At 42.6% G+C, this 24296-nt stretch overlaps 1 protein-coding gene across 1 annotated transcript in view; it reads right to left on the bottom strand.

The window, feature by feature from the left end:
* The window catches only part of myripb (myosin VIIA and Rab interacting protein b), a gene marked incomplete at its 5' end in the record, with an annotated part of 160646 nt that overhangs the window by 22385 nt on the left and 113965 nt on the right, over positions 1-24296 (bottom strand). Inside the window, 2 exons of the mRNA XM_080793321.1 lie at positions 1203-1283; positions 15401-15537. Of these exons, the coding sequence (XP_080649447.1) occupies positions 1203-1283; positions 15401-15537 (218 nt within the window). The remainder of the gene's footprint in view (positions 1-1202; positions 1284-15400; positions 15538-24296) is intronic.

The raw sequence follows: 24296 nt of genomic DNA, 5'->3' as shown, positions 1-24296 counted from the left end.
ACACACACACACACACACGCACACGCACACGCACACGCACACACACACACACACACACACACACACACACACACACACACACACACACACACACACACACACACACACAGACACACGTGCAAACACACACACACACACACACACACACACACACACACACACACACGCACACACGTTACATGTGCAGACTTCCATTTGATGGCTCTAAACCAAAATGCTAATTGCAATTCCAAAAAACGAACACCATCCCGTAATAGTGTGATTTCTCTCCATCAGTGACACATCCTGTGTTTGCATTCAGTCTTCTGAGGATCATCATCATAATCTAAATGGCAGATTTGTATCATTGCACAAACAACTCATAATCATATGCAAATTAGTTAGCTTTAATGTTGGAGGGGATTGCCTAATCGTGTGCAAGCTCGTTGTGTATATATATGTGTGTGTGTGTGTGTGTGTGTGTGTGTGTGTGTGTGTGTGTGTGTGTGTGTGGGGGGGGGTATATGTGTGCAGTCTGTGCACACATTGAGTTTGAGTATCATTGATGCTAATTGATTCTAAATAGTTTTTGAGTCTACGGTATGAGTCAGGGTCAGGGTCAGACCGTGACTCATACCCAGATAATGTCACGACAGCATGCAGAATGAAACCTCAGTGGCTTAAAAATGTGTTCAAAATACAGATCAGATCTCAATGTTATCATTCATCATATGACTCATAATGTTGCCTCTGTAACACGACACGACACGACACGACACAGGTTGCGGTTTAGAACCGGAGGAATCGGAGGAACAGGATCCAACATGGAGGAATAGGTGGTTCTCAAACGTTTTAATTTCAAGGACCACCATAACTCTGAGAGTGTACACATTTACACCCTCTCAGAGTTACAGGCTTCTACGGGTCCATTTGGAACCGTAAAAGGGAACCCTTCGGACCGAGTGTAACCAATATACAAAAGTCTTTATTTAAATTAATTGGTCAGCAAGATGTAATTAATAGAACAATTCCAGCAGTAAGACATTTCATTCAGCAATAGGACAGTTCAACAATAAATATAGGCTCCCAATAGGTATAAAGTGCATATAGTTAAGGGGGATTCGTTAGGAAACTGAATCGTTACAATCCAAAAGGATCCCAACCCTAAACACAACACAACACAAGTTACAACACAACACAACACACACAGTACCATGTGTTACCTTCACTCTGCCTGTAGAAAGCGGCCTCACTGCCACAGATGCTGCCATCATTATCATTACTGCCTTCGTGAAGACTGTCTTCTGAGAGAGATAGAGAGAGAGAGAGAGAGAGAGAGAGAGAGACAGAGAGAGAGAGAGAGAGAGAGAGAGAGAGAATTATATAATTACGGTATAGTTTCATTGAATGCCACATTAGTGTTGAATTTAATAGGCTAAAAGAGGATATAAAGATTTGAAAATGCGTGGCCTTTCATAGCTCATTTAAACCTGCAGAATATGATAAGGGGTTTAAGCAGTGGAGCGATAAAGGAATGAAGGCAATGTGTACTAAGGATGAGAAGTTGGAGAGTTTCAAAGATCTAACTATGTGATAAATATTGTACGAGCTGCTAGATAAACATGAATTCTACAGGTATCTGCAAATAAGGGATTAGGAGGCTCCAATAGCCCTACAGACTTCAAAAGCGCACGCGTTCCACACCACCACAGGGAGTGCACTCAGTGCAGTGCCCGGTGTCGAGTCGGTCGGACCCACGGTTGTCCAGAACCACCACAAAAAGGCCTCTGCCCGGGCTCTGGACCGGCCACTGCCCAAGGTCCAGATATGGAGCTGGCCTGTTCTGACCTCACAACAGTCCATATTTGGGCATGCCTGACACAGAGCTGGCCTTTTCTGACCTCACAACACTCCATATTTGGGAATGCCTGACACAGAACTCCATAAGCTGGAAATAAATAAAAACAGCTAAAGTGCATTTTATTTTACTTAGGAGTTCAGTAGCCTGACAGTCCCCGGATAGAAGCTGCGTTTGAGCCTTTCAGTCTTGGCTTTGATGGAGCGCAGCCCCCTACCCGAGGGGAGCGGGGCAAACAGTTCATGGGCTGGGTGAGCGGGGTCCTCCATAATGCGAGCCGCAGTGCTCTTGCACCTGCTGGTGTAGATGTCCTCGATGGACGGGAGACTGCTGTGTGTGATGATCTGGGCGTTTTTCACCACCCTCTGCAGTGCCTTCTTGTCAGCAGCAGAGCAGTTCCCATACCAGGTGGTGATGGAGAATGTGAGAGTACTCTCCACTACACACCTGTAGAACGCCTCCCGCACTGAGGTATTGAGGCCAGCTTGTCTCAGCCTCCTGAGGAAGTAGAGTCACTGGTGGGCCTTTTTTAAGATGTTTGAGGTGTTTGTGGTCCACTTCAAGTCCTCTGAAACCGGTTCCCATTGGGAACCAACCGGTGGAAAGGAGGTCAGAGAGACACATACAGAAATCTGACATCATTCTGACGTTGGGCATAAAAGGGACACAGACATAATATCTGGGTGGGTTCCAAGTAGGCCAGTGCCCAACGGGCACCGCCGTAGAGGCCCCACAAGCACCTCTCTAGTATCTATAAATGCACCAAGTCTCTGTACATGTGTACAGTACGTACGCCTGTAACTCGAAAACCGCTCGTGCCCGGTGTCGAGTCGGCTGTCCAGAACCAGCACAAAAGCAGAGCTGGCCTGACATCACAATGATGTTCTGACCAGTGATGTTCAAGTTACTTTTAAAAAGTATAATTAGTTATAGTTACTAGTTTTTTGTAAAATGATACACAGTCAGTTACAAAAGGGGATATGAGGTACCAAATCTGAAGATAGGAAAAATTAAAGGAGAAGATAGATATTTGGAAAAACATTTATTGACAGCAGGGAAGAAAGCTAGTAGTGTTATTTGTCACTGAAATAGAGCAGTGGTTCTCTCCTTAGGAGTTCCAGGGGGTCCCCAGCAAAAGTGGTTAATATTGAATAACGTTTGTATTATCCTATATAGGATTAGGAATGTATACTGTAGGTTTAAAATGGTTAACTGATTTTATAGGAGAGGAATGAAGGTTAGCGACAGCAAGACATCAGAACTTTGAGAACCATGTACTCTATAGCTGCCATTACATCCTGCCAGAAGTTTCTCCCATGTTTCTCCATGTTGAGTGCTTCTCATGTCATCCTACGGTCAAAGCAAAGATGCTAAACCATAACACCAAGCCACGGACGAGTTAAAAAGATAAACAGACAGACGGACAGACAGACAGACGGGCAACATAGGGAAGACTCTGTGCCAGACCACTAGGATAGCGCTGACAGACAGACAGATTACCACTGGAGTCAGAGGACCGACATCCGGCTCATTTCTCCTCTCATTCCCCCGACCACAGTCTGCATCTCAGCCCCATAACTGCTTCCTGTTCAGTCAAAATGTAATCGCTCCCAACATCCCCAAGCCCTCTTGTGGCAGACAACACACGAAGCTCCATTTCCAGCCTGTAGTCTCAAATCAAGACACAACACGCAATTCCCCAGTCCAATTCCCCAGTCAGTCAGTCAGTGTCTCTCTCTGTATCTCTCTCTGTTCAATTCAAAGGGACTTTATTGGAATGAGAAAACATACATACGTTGACATTGCCAAAGCAAATGTGAGACAATCAAAACAAAACAAGGTACAGTATGTGGAATTAGATGGGGAATAAAGAAATGCATGTGCAAACAGAGCTGTGTTACATAAGATACACACAACCATAAGAATTGTGCTGTCATAAATCCACATAGGAAGGTTTAGCTTGGGATAAAAAAAAATCACAGCTGTATTTCAATATTTTGCATTCACTTTAAAAAAAAATATATATATATATATTAAATGTATAGTTGCTCTGCTTGTAGGCTATGTACCGAGATCACTTTCTCAATTCAATTCAATTAAATTCAAAGGAGCTTTATTGGCATGAGAAAACGTACGTTTACATTGCCAAAGCAGAAGTGGAACAAGACAATCAAAATAAAACAATGTACCGTATTTGCAAATAAGTATTGGATATAAATAGGAATTAAATAAAGGTGTAAACAGAGCTGTGTCACATTACTTTTACTTACTTTGGGTAATACTATCTTGTGAAACTATAAAAAGATTGTGCATTTTCTGTCAGAGATAGTTATTTTCTCTCTCTCTCTCTCTCTCTCTCTCTCTCTCTCCCCATCTCTTTCAGGATGAGTGCACAAAGACAGTCTCAGGCTTCTCAGCGGTTTGCGGCGCCTGGCTGTTAAGAGATGGTGTCGCCTGCTGTTCTCTGGACCCTATTGTAACTCACCATAGCAGAACCAGGGGAGTTAAACATGCCGAGCAGCACGCCAAGCTGTGCAGAATCGAACCGGGGACATTGCAATCAGGTCACAGCACAGCCCCGGCTGCCTTCTAGATGGGAGAACACTTTGTACATGTGTATTGTACCGGCACTCTATTTCAGGATCTGTGCGAGAGCTGTTTCACACACTGGCAGAAGTGGGATCATGCTGTGTGTCAAATGGAGTTGTACTGTTCTCGCCTGGTTGGACCGTCATTTGGGAGGGTGTGGAGAGGAGAGGCCCAACAGCATATAGGGAATTATCCTCAGCAAGTCCAGGACAATGTAGAATTAAGGCCGTAGCGTATAGGATTTAAAGATGGAGTGCCACAATTTTTGTATTTTTCCAGTTTTTCATGTGTTTATGAGGTGACCGTACTTCATTAGACACCCTGGAGTCGTTTTTATGTGCAATGGTGTAATAACTTTGTATTTAGGGTTTCTTCCTGGAGGCTGAACCCTTGACAGTCAAACGGGCCAATGAAAAAAACACGGATAGTGTGACGTATAAATATTGTACGCAACGACGCACCTCCTCCTCATTATATATATATTTTAAATACGACAACCTCTGTGGGCGGAATTTATTTTATCTTCTCTTAACATCACTTCTGAACATCGTATGGAAAATGTAATTGTAGTCGCGGTAACCTACAGGTGTATGTTGTTACGACGGCGTGAATAAATTAATGGATGCGCTGAAGCAAACTAAATAATAATTTGACATTAAACCTACTGACGTGGGCGGGACCAACTCGAGACATCTCAGCCAGGGTCAGTCAGAGCTAGCAGCAATAGGCTAACATAAAGCAACTGTTTTTCAATTATAATAATAAAAATAAAAGACGGATTATCTGTACCTGTGGGCATTGGGCAGAAGTGTATTATCAAGGGAGGACAGTGATGGAGATGACTAATGAATGCACAATTTGAGAGCATAGTTAGATGTTTTACTTTATGCGTAGGCATATACTGTAATATATTGTAGCTTCCATTTCCATTTCCAAGTAAGTGGATGTATATAGGCTATATGGAAATTAAACATAGCCTAGTTTAATGGGAATGTCAGGTTGAAGGAATACACACACATTGTAGTAAAATGTGTGCAGTGATGCTAAATGAATATCATTGTCTTGCAAGCAGCCAAGCAATTATTCCATTAGCAACTAATCCCTATTTTATAATTCCTATTTAGGAATTACCTGTCTGTCCAGAGCTGTGTTGCTGTACAGTAGGTACAGACAATTACAGGCTGTGTAATGCAGTGTTGTTTTTGGCAGCAAATTTTGATTTTAGTTTTACTCACATTTTAGTCACCTGGAATGTTTTAGTGTTAGTCTAGTTTTAGTCAACTAAATATCATAACATCTACAGTTGATTTAGTCGACTACATTTTATTTTGGTGGGTCTTGTTGCCATCGTATTGACTGTTTTTACACATTTTATGTCAAAATATCCACCGCTGTAGCTGAGACCAGAGCCATTGAGTAATGGTTGAGACGAAGCAGTGAAAGGTCCTGAAACATACATAACGTCAGTCTTACCCAATAACCAATCTTTCTGTTTTATGAACACAAGGCTGCCGTACTTTATACCTCATACTGCGACCATGAGACCCGTTTCTGAATTCGTCTATACCAGTGGTTCTCAAAGTGGGGTCTGGTGAACCCCATGCCATGGGTCCTTCCTTGACCTTGAGGAGGTTCCAGGAAGGGTCCCCAGCACTATTTTAAAATAAAAAAGTTAAACCATTTTCGCCTTTTTTCTTTGCCCATACAGTACATGCCCATGATATGGATGCCTAGAGGCAGTAGAGGGTAATAGTCCAATAATGAGAGGATGTACTTTACTAGTGATGGTCATTGGTCAGACAATGTCACACGAAAGATTGGCCAATCAAATCTGGATGTAATGTTTTGTGAACGGATTTGGCCTCATAACTTTAATCCTAATGCTGCATTCACACAGGCAGACACAAACAAACAAAAGCTATGGTGATCTGTCGCTTTGTTGTATGTGAACTTGAAGACAGCTCAATGTATTCATAGCGTTCTAGCTTTTGTAGCTTTTTTCTTTGTATCGTCATGTTGCCGGCTCCCATTGGAAATGAAAGGTAGACTATCTTTGTATCTGTCAGTGTGAACACAGCATACCAGTAACTACCCCAAATGTAACCATAAAACCACTATTTGTCTTGTGAAGACCAGAACATTGTCCCCACAATGTCTATTGCTGATCACGTAATTTTCAAATGATCGGAAAGCTAAAAAACGTGATCGGGGCCTGGGTCATGGCTCAATGGTCCAGGCACCTTGGCTGGTAATCCAGTCTGGCAGTGTGCCGGGGGTTCGACTCCCGATCCCGACGGCCTTTACTGCATGTCTTCCCCCCCCATCTCTCTCCCCATTTCCTGTCAGCCTACTGTCTGTCCCTCCATAAAAATATATAAAATAAAGGCGAAAGCCACAAAAAATGATCGGAATCGGATCGGGAGCAAAAAAAGGTATCGGACATCCTTATACAGTATATATGTGTTGAATCGTGTTGAGTGTGATAAACCCTGTGCAGCATGTTCTGAGAAGGCTGGATTGATGTTACGAGGAAAAAAGAGATTTCTGTGTGTGTGTGTGTGTGTGTGTGTGTGTGTGTGTGTGTGTGTGTGTGTGTGTGTGTGTGTGTGTGTGCTTGTGCGTGCGTGCATGATAAAACCAGATGGTTTATGGAGATCAATACATTTCCTGACCCCGGAGAGTACAGCCAGGCTCAATGTTCAGCTGCCCGAGGTCACATGGTTGCTCCATCAACATCAACGCACGCACAGCGCGCACTCATGCATGCACGCGCACACGCACACACACACACACACACACACACACACACACACAGTCATCATCAACTATGCCAGTTGTTAAAATCTTGGAGGTTATATTTGTGTTTTTTGCGATATGTATTTTGCGTGTGTTGATATTGCGCTGCACATGGCCTCCTGTGGAGGTTTGCCATGAGGCTACAGAATATGTTACATTGACAGCAGTGGCCATGGGCTCCTGTTTAACATTCTGCCCTTCAATCCCCACAGACACACTGAGCTGAGTCATATCACACATCCACACCCAACAACCACAACAATGCTCCAAAACACGGATATATTAATGTTTTAACCACACAGTGGTTCTCAAACTTTTTTTATTTATTTTTTTAATGACTCCCACTTTGGTATGCAGTAGACTACGGACCCCCATAACTCTGACCGTGTACAAATGGAACCAAACGGACCCTTCATGGGTCCATTTGGTTCCATTTGTACATGGTCAGCGTTACAAACCTTTAAGGGTCCATTCATTGGTTCATGAATACCATATTATTTAGCTGGGGAACGCCTGGAACATTGCAATGGTGTCGATTGGAGGATATTGACATTTTCCGAAAAAAGTGTATTACTAATGTCAGACAAATGCGAGATATCTTGACATATCAATGTACCAGTACCGGTAATAATCACTTGCTCAGTTCTGTTCTTCTTCATTTAAACCACCAATTTAAGATGCTGCCTGGAATCTTGTGCGTCCTTGAGTCAGAGCTCTATGGATATTGACGACGGTTAACTGCTGTCCATGGAGTAGAGACAGATAAATAAAGCCAGGAGGCTAATGGGTTCACGTCATTCTTACTGGATGAGAGGTTTTTCCCGATATATAGCCCTGCTTCATCTCTCTCTCTCTCAGCTAAAGGGGTCGTTTAATATTACGTAAAAACTACAACCGCGTTCGTTAGAAAATAGCGTAGACAACTGCAATGCCCCCCTTAGCACCTTCTTGCGCCGGGTGGAAGATAGCCCTGGCCTATAGCCCTATAGAGTCTAATAAAGGTGTGGTCTTGCTATCCAATCCTAGACAGGGACAGTAAATTACTATGTGGTGTATAGTAAGTGGTTCAGGAGGAGGAGGTGTCCTTGAGCAAGACACACCTCACCTGCTCCTGATGGACAGATTGACGACTCGCACGACCAGTGGAGGGCTTTAGGTGCTGCAGCACAGGGCACTAACCTTGGAGGGCACCAAATGGTGGGGAAAAAGTTAAAGGGGCAATTCACCCTTTTGAATTGTTAATGACGTTTAGATTTAGAACACTTTCCTGGGGTCTTTATGCGTGTAATATGTGGGTTTAGATATTCTATTTTAGCAGTGTCCATGATGTCACAGACACTGGGCTCACTCCCTTCCTGGACTACAATTCCCATAATGCTTTGGTGCACTGCTCCTCCTTGTGGATAGGGGGAGGGCTGTCTTAATGAGACAACATGTAGACCAAGGAAGCTCTGAGAAGGAAGGGAAGTGGTCACGTGACTGGGCTGCGCTATGACACTTTCATGGACACTTTCATGGGAGCCAAACTCACACAGGGAGTGCAATGAGTACATGGCAGTGAATGGAGCTGGCTGGACCAGCTCATAACAAACATTATTCATGAACAGCGATATTTGGCTGCCAGACAGAAAACGGTGGGAAGTATCGCGATATGTACTTTGTACAAAGAAATGTACTTTGTATCTCTATTTTTATAGAGATACCATACCTCTATAAAAATTACACAGTGTACACATTGAATAACAACACAGCAGACAATAATGTGTTACATGTCTTCTGTTATTTTCCAGAAGTGATTACTTCACAAAAGGTCTCAATTGTTCATAAATAATGTTTGTTCATGAGCTGGTCACGGAGCTCTCATTGACTCCAATGCATTCTGCCAAACTTCCGGGTAGTTTGGCTCCCATGAAAGTGTCCATGAAAGTGTCATGGCGCAGCCCAGTCACGTGACCACTTCACTTCCTTCTCAGAGCTTCCTTGATGTAGACCAGGAAGGAAGTGAGACCAGTTTATGTGACATCATGGACACTGCTAAAATCTAAAATCACATATTGCACACATAAAGACTCCAGGAAGTGTTCTAAATCTTCTAAACGTCATTAACATATATTTTTTGGAAAAAGGGTGAAAGGGTGAAAAGATTTAAATTTAAACTATCACGCCAAAAATTTGAAGCAATGGCTGCTGAAGGAGCTCTTAAACACGAAACGTGCCCGTTTCTGCACTGCGCTCCCCTAGTGTCTTTTGTGTTTTCACTCGACATTCAATATCTTCGCTTAAAATATCTACAAGATATCTACAAGATCCATAAATCTACAAGGATCTACAGGATCTACCTCTCAGGATCTACAAGATCAATAAATAAATGGAAGAGGAACAGGTATGTAGTGTTAAAGTGAACGCTATCATTCTATAAACGTTTAGGTTACGACGTCTCAGTGAGTCCTATATCTGTTTCTGCTGTAAAATGTGTCACAGCATTCAGCGATGCCTATCAGTGGTTGAAACCTTATCTTTGTCCATTTTACTGTTTGACAAGTGTTAGTGCGCGTGCGTGTGTGCGTGTGTGTGTGTGTGTGTGTGTGTGTGGCGTGCGTGTGTGCGTGCGTGCGTGCATGCGTGCGTGTGTACGTGTGTGTGAGAGATGGTTAGTTCTATTCCTGAGGTTCTGTCTAAAACGAATCAACTTCATTGTAACATGAAGCAACAAGGTTTACAGGTGTAAAACAATGCGGCGAAATACATTTTTATGCACCACGCTGTTGCACCACAAATTGTTTTTGTTACAGTATGTCCATAAAAAGAAAGGGAAGACGAAGAAGTAGGGGGGGGGGGGGGGGGGGGGGAGACAGCTCAATCAATAAGGAACAAATACATGATCTTTTACACAGTGAGGTAAGAAACACGTATCCACCAGTACATTCTGGACTCAGATGGAGTTGAAGGAGAACTTCTACCACACCGGCAATGGACCCTGAACCGCGTATACGTACGCCTATATGAAAAGGTGGGGCATGGCAGAGCAGTGTGAGCATGAAAATGCGGGGAGCTTGAGCAGACTGCCGACCACATGTCCCCTGTATAGACCACCATCGGAGGAGGGCCTCTCAGAGTCAGTTGTCACTCTCTACACACACATACTCACAGTAGACTGGTAGCTGCTTCTTGGGCTTTCAGTGGAGATGATGGACGTATAAGTACAAAGTATAAATACCATCTTTCGTGTTGGCTTCCACTTAGGTGTGAAGGTCATTATGTTCTCTCCGGGGACATGATAGATGTAAAAGAGTCACATCTCTCTCACTGACTGTCACTTGCCCTGTGATTTCCCACTGGTCTATAATTGATTTGACTAGCTACTGCATCGCTGGGGGGATGATAAATGAAACCTATTTCACAACATATGAAAGGAGCCCACAGCTCGTCATATATTGTCACAGTTGGCCAGAAACCTGGTATCTATAAATGTAATCTTTTCAGTGGTTTTATTTCATGAATTAAATGCCATATTTATGCTTTGTCCCAAGGTTGTGCAAAAGTTAGAAAATAGCTGACGAGTTATAGCGGCTATTTTCAGCGAAAGCTTTCCCCACAATAACAGAAAGCTGAAAATACACTAGCATAGAGCTCAGAGGGACTCAGCTAAACCATATGGGGTTGAAGTGGTTAAACAGTAGATCGGATATATATTTTTTAAAGAAATGGAAAGATTTTGCCTACAATGACATGCCCAAATTAGAGATGCAAGGCTGAAAATCAGCCTGTGGGGTTTATACATATTTAACGAACGCAAAATATTAAAAAGAACTTGTTACTAAATAATAAATACCACAGGTTCCCCCCCCCCCCCCCCCCCCTCATTTACTGAAAATGTACAGTTTTGGACATACAATGTTTGCGCCCGACAGCAACGGTATAATAGGGGAGAAAGGTATACGAGGATGTTTTATGTTCCAGAGGCCGGTTACACATTACTGTACATGCAAACCTCCAGTCTTTCATTTCTGGGGTTGTCATCATTATCTGATGCAGTTGATGTGAAACTCTTTGCTCCCACAGCTGACCAAGCAAAACACACACTGTAAGTTCAACAGGGAGCTGTTTTTATTCAGAGCCTAAAGTGAAACCTCAGCAGTGGTGGGCAAAGTATACTCAACTCCCAAGACCTACAAGCTTTCGCCACGTTGTGCACAGCTCATCTTTTCCGGGACTTATCAGACCCGAACATGCGCTCTGTGAGACACTCATGCTTCCGCGGGGCTTCGCAAGGAAGCCCTCCCTTGAGCACATACGCTCCAGAGCCTTTATATGTCTATGGTTAATTAATACTTCTCCTCTTCCAAGAAATGTAGTGGAGTGAAAGTCATACAGCAAGTAAGTATCCAACAATACAAATACTCAAGTAAGGTACAGACACTCCAAAATGTACTTAAGCACAGTATATACTCAAGTAAATGAAGTTTGTTACTATCCACAACTGCAGCTGAGCTGACCAAGCAAAACACTAAGTTTAGGGAGCAGTGATTCAGAGCCTGAAGTGAAATCTCATTAAAGCCGAGGTCGACCTCCGAGGGGTCATAAAGGTTTTAGTTGTACCTATATGGATAAACTGTCACCATCGTATATTTTGTAAAACAAATAGTTGTGTTCCGTTTCATACACAAATTAGGCACAAGCGCTACAAAGGAAAATGTCCTCTTGAAGACAAGGCCTTTGGAGTAAATTAAAGCCCAATCCCCTTTTCTGACAGGTCCTGTCTTTGCTCATTCTGTGGCCATGTTTACAGTCTTAACCTATTCCGCCTGATATACGACACAGAGAGGGCTGTGTTTGAGTGTGTGCATGCGCTCGCTCGCGCGTGTGTGTGTGTGTGTGTGTGCTTTTATACTATACAGTACTTGTGAGCAAAAATGTTTACATTTTAAAAATCGTTGTTTAAAGATCAAATATGTTTATGTTTTTCAGCAATTTTTGGGATAGTTACAGTATTACAAATGTGCGTGCGTGCGTGCACGTGCTTGCGTATACGTGCGTCTCTTAGCTATAGCAAAGCAATAAAATGCATGGACACACACACACGCAGTCACGCACACAAGAGCAGAGAGGTCAGGATAGAGAGAAAACCCATGCATAACTCACACTTTGCAAGATGAGAGATGCTGGCAAGTCAATAAATCAAACAGCCTCCGACTTGTACAAGCGACAACAACCGACCGATTGAGTATAAATAAATTGTACATGTGCATGCATGATATGAACGCATGTTCATCCACACATGCACAGAGCAAACAGTGTCAACCCACACATCTTTCACATGCACATGAATACACAATTTGAGTCTACAAAACACATGATGATATGATACACACATATTACCGCAGAACCACTGCAGTGGTTCTCAAAGTGTGTCCGTGGACCCCCGGGGTCCTTGAAGGGGCTCCACGGTGTCTCCAACAAAATGAAGTAATATAGCATCAAAGTCAGTTTAACCACGTTAACCCGATTTTAGACTTTGGCTATTCACAGCTAGTTTTGAAAAACTGACAAAGAATGGTGAAGAATTTAGAAATGTTTTAACAAAAATCATCTCTTATCGGGGTCCCTGGAAGTAAATATTTTCTGATGTGGACCTGTGGCCAAACATTTTTAATATTAGAGAGGAAGTAGTGTTTTGGGGGAGTATAATCTGCGGGGCTTGTGTGAGTTGATACAATAATAGAAAAACAGAATGCTATTTCCTCTCTAGGTGATGTAAGAGAGGAGCTCCATAGCAGCATGCAATGTCGAACGAATGGAGATGTTAGGAGATGTGTTAGTGTGGGAAAAACGTTTTCCTGAAATGTTCAATTATTCGATATTCTGTGCCAATAGGTGGTAGTCGAGTGTAGGTAAGCTTTGTCAGGGATATTTCTCTATATTTGGCCATTTTCATTTCCGCTTTCCCGGCTTGGAGGCCGCCATTGTAACGATCGGCTTATGTTAGCATGAGCTCATGCTGTTTACCTTTCGCCAGAAACGTTAACATGTCGGGAGCGATGCGATACAAAATCACAAATCACATCCGAACCTCGGATGGATCATCATAACCACGGACAGCGCTCGTAGTTTCAGAGATAAGAGGCATAGAAGATCCTACTTTGACTGTGTGCCAGAGCTTGTAATAAAGCCCTGTAGCTAAAGACTAAGGTCCAAAGTGTGGCATCTGGAGGCGGTAGGATCAAACCTTCCCTGATGCTGCACACACATACAGACACGGATGAATCACAGTGGCCCAGCCTGCGGGTTGGATTAGTGGGCATGTTGGCTACCCATGGGACATGTATCCACCATGATCTTCAAGCAGACACACAGCCGTGAGCCAACACGCCACCAGGCAGCACGCACGCACGCAGTCACACAGTCATTGTAGCCTACATACATGAAAGTGTTGCTGGCTTTTCAAGCTCTGGACAAGGATTTCAGGGAGTATTGAGAAACAGCAGTGAAAAACTACTTATTTTGCACTTGAATTTTATATTCCCCTTATTCACAGTGCTACTGTACATGCCCAGCTGTATGGCACTCTGTCTGTTCTATTAGGCTTACAGAGAAGCTGCTGATATCATACTGGGATTACTCTTCCAACGCCCAACTCAAACCTGTGCATGGAGTGTTTTCTATACCACAATGTTGCTGCCGGGTGGAAACCTTGTATGTCCGAAACGGTTAATTTTTAGGAAATGGAAAAAAGAACCTGTGTTCTAGTGGACCCAATGTAGTTTTCACCTTTGTACCTTCAGACACACTTCAGACTCATTGTCACACATCAAAACATTTTAAAATATGCAGATACCGGTATACAAGCTCACAATGCAGCACAATGCCACACATTGTGAACTTGTAGGTTGGCTATTATTTACTACTTTTGTAGTATAACGTGTGGAAAATGGGTAATCATGCAACATGAACAAATAAGCAATCAGCAACCATCAGCATTTGTCTGTACGTTTCGTTTGCTGCCCCCTGGCTTACACAACCCTTGATTTGACAGCAAACTGAGCTGAAACAATGAAAATTACTCATTCGTAAGTTGTAACTGTGGAAATCAGTATGGTGTGTAGTCAAACAATTAGCTTTGATTCCTGAAAATAAGTGTTTTTGATTTTATAATGCTTTTTGCAGCTCACTTTCTCTGTGTGAAAATCCACAGTTGAGCTGCTGTATATGAACCTAGATCCAGACCCATGCCGATCCCATTTTGAAGAGTCCTAGATCACTGGTCTCTGATGTTCACGTTTCATTTATATTTCTTGTAAAAGCAACATTTTCTAATCAAACACTTTTTGATTAAAGTTTCTATTTGAGAACAATATAAAACTTAGAAGCAAACAAAAAAATAAAATACTAGCCTTTCTAGCTATACTAGCTTGTATATCGGCTATTTTTGAAAGATTTTAAAAGGTTAAAGATCGAGCCACATCGGCTTCATAACTGCATATGTCGATAAATGATACGTAGCTTGCAGAGTTAGTTCAGTCAGATATACTCGAGGGGTTTCATGCCGTGCTCAAGGGCACATTCATATACTCAAGGGGTTAATATGCTGCATTACTATGTGGGTGTATTCAGTGTGTGCAAGGCCCACATGTCAGCTGACCAATTGGGCGGGCTACTTAAGCTCACTAGACTGCATGCTCTTCCTGCCTTCCTTCTGCTTATGGTTCCTGGTTGCTGTTATGTGATGTTTGCTCCCACCACCACCCATATATACATATTTATGTTCCCCATATTGTATATCTATCTCCCTTAATGTTTAACGATGGTGTTTGATTGTGCAGAGCAGGGAGAAAAATGTAGCAGAGCCAAACGCCATGATAAAATATTATATGCACTCTTGTATTCTCATTCTATAATAAATATTGGTTAAATCTATTCGTGAGTTGTCTGACTGAACTAACCGATGTCATCAAATAATGGTCGATAGTTACCAAACAACCTGTGCACAGCACTGGTACATAGGCCCAAACCAAAGATTCAGAATGGAGCAACAGCGGAGCAGGAGAAATACAAATGTTGACTGAATGCTGAAAACAAAAGATAAAAGGAAACCCACAAAACAAACTCAAATCAACCACAGACACCCAGCTAGGCCGATGTGTGTTTGATGCGATGAAAGGCAGAGGAGTAGGGAGTTACCTGGGAGATCAGAGAGGGCTCCGCTCTCTATGATGTGCTTCTGGTACAGGGTCTTCAGGACCTTAGCGCTGCCGAACCTCTTGAAGCGACTCTTCACATTGTTGTAGTACCATTCCAGAGACTGCACCCTCAAAACCCTGCAGGAGAAGGACAGGAGGGAGGGAGGGAGGAAGGAGACAAAATCAAATTAAACATTGCATCAAAATGTAAAAGAGAAAAATTACAGATGAATAAAAAAAGAAGAAGAACAAAGGCCAGTGGCAGATTTGATTGTAGTCTACAGAACAACTTTCATTTCTTAGGGAAGTGGAAGCCTGTCTCATTCACGTTCATCTACCTCTGACTCAGTAAAACCTGAGTTTTACTCTGTTTAAACACATCAACAAACTGTAAAGTTTGTAAAGTCAGCAACATCTAATTACAGCAAATGACAAAAGGGACATGATAGCAGTGTCACAAACAATTGAGGCACAAGAACTAGGGTTCATATACTGTATTGGTAAACAAAAATACTGTTGAAGAAACTGTGGAACTGAAAAGCTGTAGATATTTATTTATTTATACAGCGCATATTTAATTAACCCAACCTTCCTAGCCTGGTTGTTTCCATCCGTAGCACTAAAACAGAAAACAGCCAAAAATACAGAAAGAGCACATATAAATATTACTAATGATGATGAGTACTATTACTAATTGATATTGAGCCAATATCTTCAAGAATATTTTCATGACTCTCGCATACAGGTCAACACTCCATAAGTATCTTATGCCAGAGGAGGTTTATCATTTTATCCAAGACACAAAAAAAGCGCTCTCTTTTCTGCCTGCAACAATACAAGACTGTACAACTTCTCAATCGATAATTTGCATTGAAAAACGATACGATATGTTGCTGTTTGCATATTGATATGGGAACAGGTCAAGTGGGCCCCTTGGACATCTGGGCACCTCAATGTGAAATTGGCTATTTTGTCCAAAATGTTAAAAAAATAAAATATTTGAAAATTTGTCTTAAGTAAAAGAAAGTATATGATCATTACATGGTTAAACATTTGTACAATATCCAGTCATTTTGGGGCATAAACAATAAGTTGAAGGATAAAATAAGGTCTGATAATGATGTATCATGCATGTTCACATCATGTATAATTTCCTTTCCTTTCAAACCCTTAGATCTCCATATATGGAGCTGACCTGTTCTGACATTCCATACAGTACTGTATGTTGATCCTTCCCCATCCATCCATCCTTCCTCTTCGGTGTCTCTCGTTTGACTGATACCTGTCCATTTAAACCCTAGACGGGCCTGCCCCAAAGTTATTAGCAGCCGGTGAAAACTAGAGTTCTCAACAGACCCGAAAATTAAGATCTGACCCCCCCATGCCAAAGCACCAGCGCTCGCCCAGCAGTCATTTAAATTAAACATTTAACCGCTTAAAGCCTCAATACTTGATCTTTGGCTTTGAATTTGGTTTGCTCGTTTTTTCCTGCAAGTGGTTCATGAAAAAATATATATATACAAAAATACAAAAAGAAAAGAAAAAGTTCCAAATCACACAAAGCCCCCCTGTAGAAACTCTGAGGACCAACTGTTGAAGACCCATAGACTAGGGTTCCTGTCATTCACTCTGATCTTTGTAAGTCATTCTTGATAACAGTGTCTGGTTAATGCCTCAATTTGTAAATTGTAATATTTTTCCATCATAAATGGGAACAAGGTGGGGCCTTGTGTCATCATATCACAGCAGCACATTATTTTAATTAAAGATCCATGTCCCTCTATAAGAAACACTGAAACAGCCACAGCTCCATTTACAGCCCAGGCTTTGAGATTTGTAATTGGCTGTTAATGTGATCAAACAGCTTCTCTCTCGTCATCTGCCATTTGGATCAGTGTGTGTGTGTGTGTGTGTGTGTGTGACTGTGTGTGTGTGTGTGTGTGTGTGTGCGCGCGCGTGCCTGCGTGCGGGTGTGTACGTGTGTGTACGTGTGTGATGGGTGTGTTCTCTCAAGCATGTCGTGAGACTGTTTTGCGTTTGCATTCCAACCACGTTGCACAGTCGATTACATAAATGCCATAACGGACTGTGTGAATCTCCCTCTCATTTACACAATGCCCAACAAAATGCCACACGTGTTAACATGCATACTGTATAGAAACCCACAGAGAGACACACACACCATACACACAGACAGATGTACTGTATACGACTCCAAATAAATGACTCCATCTTTATGCTGTTTGTTGTGGACTTGACAGAAATGACAGAATGTGAGAAACCTCTGGGGAATATCATTAGAGACAGCGGATGTATGTGCCTGAGTGGAATCTGGGAACCCATCGTCAAAAAAAAAGGAAAACAGCACCCTCTGCTGTTTTTTTCCTTTGAATTTGCCTGTGACCAGTGGTTCTCAAAGTAGGGTCTGGGGACTCCCGAGACCAAGTGTCCTTCCAGGGGTTCCCAGGAAAATTAGGAACACTTTAACCACGTATAAATAGCAAAAATAGACAATCTACAAGCTTGAGATTGTGGGTCTGATATTTTTGAAATCTTTTGTTTACCAAAATAGGGACACTGAATGTGAACTGGTTAATTTCACTATAATTTCACCACCTCTACAAGGTAATCCAATGAGAGAATGTACTGTATAGTATAAGAATGACTATTCAGATTATAGGTTTTCTCTCTCCCTACCGGCTTAATATGTATACCGTATCAATTTGGGGGCCCTTGACATGAAAATGTTCAAGAACCACCACTCTAGACAGAGTAGAGCAGGAGGGTAGCCATTCTGCCATGCTAATAAAGAGATGCAGAGTGCCCCAGAGGGTCTGTGGCTGCTACATCCCTCCCGCTCTCTCCTTCTCAATGGATTTATTATCCTCGGCCTCTATCAGCTGGGCCACTCAAAGCACCCAGCCAATTTAATTCATGCCGTAGGTCACCCGGCTCGGTCTAATGGCAGCCACAGAGTCCACATGAAAAGGCCGAGGTGCTTTTTTTATCTCCTCCGGGGCCCAAGGAAGATAGTGAATAAATGAGTACAGGAAAAGTAACACACCATCGAGCAAGGCCTTGTACGAGTACGAGGGAGAAATACAAACCACGGCGACAATGACCTCTGCAAGGTCTGGTGAGGAAAATATATATACACATAGGAATGCATAGCAAGCACCAGATGGATAAAGTTATCCCAGTTGGATTGCAGTTCACTTTGAAAGCCAAACTGGTTGCTGATGTAGGGGAGAGCCGCCACGGTTGTAACACTTTGCACGTTTCACTTTTACTCAGAGATCTGTTTATCTACATAATGTAATATTTTCAGGCAACGGACCTATGCTACCATAAACCACTTCAAGTTTTTCAATTGATAAAACAGGTCGGGAGGTATTAAACCGAACGTGGAAGCTGTTCCAGTGTTTGCTGCGCATATCGTATTAATTGTAACGGCATGCCGCATGCGTGATTAATGTAACAACACTAAAAACATTAAACATATCGTTTTCAGCTTAAAGCAATTATATTTCATTGAAGCAACTCCTTAACATTGTTTTCATACCATGGATGTGATAAGAAAATGTATCAAACATAAGGGAAATATTAAATAGTACCGGGTGTACCAGTTTGGGCGTTTGAGTCAGTTCAATGGGAAAATACATTGATTAAACAAACGTTTGATTGATTGAGTTGTACAATGTTATACAACCCTAAACTAATTTAGAATACACTCTGTAATGAAAGACAGCTGACTGAACATATAATATTGGCCAATATGTAAAATATGTAAATATTACATATAATGGTATTTAATGGTATGGCGTGTGTTACAATTGACCCACTTTTGCAAGTTGTTCTTTGACGTTGCTTACAGACCAGAATGAACGTGCATTCCGTCTAAACACGATGCAAACTAATGAAGAACATAAGCATGAAGACATCCATTATTCACCAACATCAAAGAAAATAATTGTAGCCCACATAAAATTTTACGCATTTTGAGAAAAGTCAGTTTTTCGCCAATAATTCCCCGTAGGATGAAGGTAAACACTTCAAACTTCCTGGGCACGTAGAGTACGTTGCTGTACACATACTGACGCGATGGCGTCTTGAAGGCGTTGACCAATCAAGAGATAACATGCATGTTACTACCATGACGCGTTACAACTGTGGAGGCTCTCCCCTACACCTTGGAAAATACACTGGAAAATAGAACTGAAACAAGGATAAGGTTGAATTTTGAATAGAAAATGAGACCTCCTTTGAGTCCTTTGTTGTATGTTAGGGTTTTCATTAACTTATTCTAATGTATAGTGTGTATTAGTCCACACCCGGGTATGCACGGCTTTGCACGCAGATCAACTACAGGTAGTAATGTTAATAAACAGCTTAAATTTGGGAAGTGACAATCTGCTTCCTCAATCCCTGCCAATGGTCAATATCCATGTGGAATTTGTGATCCATTGGTTAATCCACTGCATGAGGACAACAATTGACTCATAATGGATGGATGGACAGACAGACAGATCTATAGGATAGTAGGATTATAGTAGGATATGAATGGAATCTCAGGTACCATACCGATGCTGTCTGCATGGCTTCGCCTGGGATCAAGTGTGCTGGCCTCTCTGCGTTCACTCAAGTTTAGAGTCAAACAGACTAGAAGTGGTGAATGTAGTTCAGCTCAGGCACAGCTTTTCACTAGATGCTACTGTGGTTTCCAAATTAGCCTGGTTCCCTAACTCAGAAAAAAGGTGTCAGGGATGGCAGCAGGGGGTTCTTGATGAGTCAGAATAACATCACTTCGCTGTGGTCGCCAGGGAGGAGAGTGGAGTGTAGGATAAGGAAAGTCTTTCAAGTGGGAGCCGGGGCATTACGCTGGCTTCCACAAATACACTCTTCATAATGAGGCCGGGAGATTCCCTGACACCCAGGGAAGCACATGAATAAGTAAGAACGGGATTCCACTGCTTGGTCTCTTGACACCTGGGTCTACCCCCGCCGGCCCCGCTACACCCCCCTGGCCCATCTCTTCCATCCTAACTGCATCCCAGCCTTCCCCTCCCCTCGCCTCGCCCCCGCAACCTGTGTTGCCACATTTTGTCAAACAAATAAGGAACTAGGTCTGAAAAAATGAGCCCAAAAGAAGCGACTAGGCCACATGATGACACACTGCAGATTGATCAGCTATTTGCTATTTTTTGGGGGGAAATAAATATATATTTGGAAAAGAAATTGAGTGGTGCAACCACTCCCTTACGGAGCTATATGTGTCCATGGGTGGCTGGCTGGCTATGGCTGTCCGAGCACGAAAATTGCCTTTGGTTGGTTTTCACAACCAAGTGTCACTGTGCACGCATGCACACACACACACACACACACACACACACACACACACACACACACACACACACACACACACACACACACACACACACACACACACACACACACACACACACACACACACACACACACACACACACACACACACACACACACACACACACACACACACACACACACACACACACACACACACACACACACACACACACACACACACACACACACACACACACACACACACACACACACACGATTTTGGGTGTGACAGTACAGTACAGTGACAGTACAGTACAGTACAGTAAGTAGAGGGTCCCCCACACGGTACCTCTGTCATTTCTCAACCGTTTCGGACGCGGGGCGGCTCGCCGGAACCGGGCCGGCACCCTGGCCGCGTTCCTGTGGGTCTGGAACTTCCGGGGACCCCACACAGGGAGTTGCACCACTCACTCACTTTTTAAACACAAACCTTGTATGGGAGTCCCTGGCACAAATATTTTCAACTGGGGTCAGTTGCCAAATACATATTTGGGGGTTCTTGACATGAAAATGTTCACAGAAGCTACTAAAAACGGGAGGGGCAGAGAACCACTGGTTTAAACAACATTATAGGAAGCAAGCCCCAATAAACTACATTTACAAAACAACCCCCCAAAAACTACCAAAATTCACTAGCGACTTTACAGAAAAAATAAGCCCCAAGTCTCTTATAATAAGCGGAACATGGCAACACTGCCCCCAACCCCTCGTTCAGCCCCCGTCCTCCTCCACAACATTGCCCATTCTCTCTCTTCCTCAGAGTATCAATTTGCACATCTAAACGAGCTCTAAATAAAATATGTACAAGAAGTCGCTGGGAAGGCACAGTGTGGCTCCGTCGAGTTCCGACTTCCTCTGGCAACAAGGAACTATTTAACGTAATTTACGTTCTGAGCCTCCTAATGAATTGGCTCGGGGTTCCATGGAGACTGTACAGTGCTGGGGGAGAAGGGGTTTATAACGGAACATCAAATAGACGCCGCAAATTCTTCTGAAGACAAAGAGCGTAGAGACGAGAATAGAGAATGAGATAAGAACAGAGCTCGTCCTAGATCAAAGGGCTTCGAGATACAGATATGAAAAGAAATGTGTAGCAACAGTGTGAAGAGTAGAGAGGAGTTGCTCATTCACAACTGTGGGGCTGGAAATCCATATAAAAAAAAATGTGTGGTTATTTTCATGAATTAATGGCCTATCTTATACTTTGTTGTATATGACAAAGTAGCAAAAATAGAAGGTCTACAAGCTCAGATAGACTCATCAATACATGAGTGGTCATATGGATATGTAAGTATTATCATAAGATATATTACTGATCAAACGAGTGGTCATATATCAACACATTCATGAATTACACGACTTAATTGATGAAGAACAGCTTCCCTCCCAATCACGAGTTCCATAAGTTATGTTTTCATTGTTTAATTTGCCGCTTTTAATACGTTTTAAGGCTTACGGTGTTTCAATCGCACAGAGTGGGATAGGTGACGTGCTCGGATGACGTCATCGGAAAAAGATCAGTCGCACTGGCTTGCTAAGGCTTCTGGGAAATTGAGGCCCAATGCATTCCTATTGCAATGGCGGCATGCCAACGTGTTCCTCGTTCGCTCTTTATTGATTGTCAGTTGGGATTATTTTTCAACATGACGACAAACGATCACACCATTTTAAGGCGGAACGGAGCGATGATGGCGGCTGGGTGGTTCTTCAAAGGTTAGTGAATAACTAGGAAGTCAGATCGGGTTCACGAATAATTAATTCGGCAGTCAAACTTATTTACTGTAAAATTAGTTACTGTAAATCATAATATGCTTGATCTATCATCTACCCAGGTGGGATATAAACCTGGGGCTCGCACACAAGTGCCAAAATGTCTACTGCCGAGTTAAGATGGAAAGCCCATTTGGGGATACAGTATATCACCATTTTATGCAGCTTCATGCATATATCATCTCTTGTCAAGCAGTATAGTGGTCATAGACTTCAGGTTTAAATCATCAGAGCAAGAATACTTTTTTCACTCATGAGAAGTGCCATATAAATATTGTATTCATTCAAACTGCGGCACAACTTCATTTAAATCGAAGATGGGTTTATTTTCCATACAACTTGATTTTGGGGAAAAATGCATAAGCTCAAATACAAATTAATAGCCTCGCATGCGCATCCGTCACAATGTGTAAAAAAATTCACACACACACACACACACACACACACACACACACACACACACACACACACACACACCTTCAGCGTTGATGGGAACAACTAAGGCCTTGGCTGCAGCAAACGCCAAATCAAGACAAGCCTCTTTTCTATTCATCACGAGCGGAACAGACCAGACTCCCGAGGGCATATACTGTAGGCAATGGTTCAATAGCTAAAAAGCCATTTTAATTTCCAGCGAACCTAAGCTAAACTTAATTCCCCCTCTCCTAACTTGTCTTTGTGACTGAGAACAGAGGCTAGAACAGAGCACTCTCTCTCACAACACAGGCCCTGTAACGAGGCATATTGATCAGCTGCCTGGGTCTTTGTGATTGCCATTCAGACAGGCTGGCAGGGATTTAAAGACAGCTCACCTTGCATAAACCGCAGAGATGGACCACTTGCTTTTCGCTCTCTCTTTTTGTAAGACTTGTTTGTTTCTGTGTTGTGTGGATGTGGGTGTCTGTTGGACGTGCACACACACACACACACACACACACACACACACACACACACACACACACACACACACACACACACACACACACACACACACTTTTCTCACAGCTTTCATTTATTCATTCCTTTAGCAGCTTACTCGTATCTATAACCCTAGAACAGTAAACATATTTTTTGTTACACCATCACTAAACACGGGTATATTTTACCTAATATAAAATATTCCATGAAAAATATTTCCCATCAAAATATATTGCAGTACAGCAATACATGGCAACTTGAGGTACGTATAGCCTACTCTTCTTTAATATTTCATCATGACTTTTCACAAAAAAACAAAAAATTCATGGGGGGGTGGGGGGGGGGGGGGGGGGGGGGCAACATCTGTGAAAAACTTGTATATTATTGTAAAAATATTCCTAAAAAGAGAGAAATTAAGTTGGGAACTTCTCCTTTGGTTCACCCATTCCTAAGACATGTGAGAATGGAATGAACACCTGCATGTAAGAAAAACCAGGCATGTGGGCAGGGAAACAAACCTACCTTCTATGTCACTGAGCATCATGAAGGTACTGAAAGACCCACCCACCTCAGACATTATGAAAATTGCAAAAATATAATCGTCCGGGTGAAAATCACCCATGTTTAGTGTTCTACTGTAGGGTTAAAAAGCATCTATATTTAGGTACCTTTGTATGCACTGCTGGGCATTTAGTTCACCCATGATCTCTCCTATTCTTTCTGTCTCTGTCTATTCATACTTTCTCCATCCAATCACCAACCCTGCAAGTGCGCATGCTCTCTCTCTCTCTCGCTCTGTGAGCGCATACAAACTCAATCACATA

Source organism: Protomyctophum bolini, assembly GCF_963924005.1.
Source record: "Protomyctophum bolini genome assembly, chromosome: 21".
NCBI classification, from domain to species: domain Eukaryota; kingdom Metazoa; phylum Chordata; class Actinopteri; order Myctophiformes; family Myctophidae; genus Protomyctophum; species Protomyctophum bolini.
This window is presented reverse-complemented; position numbering and strand designations above follow the sequence as displayed.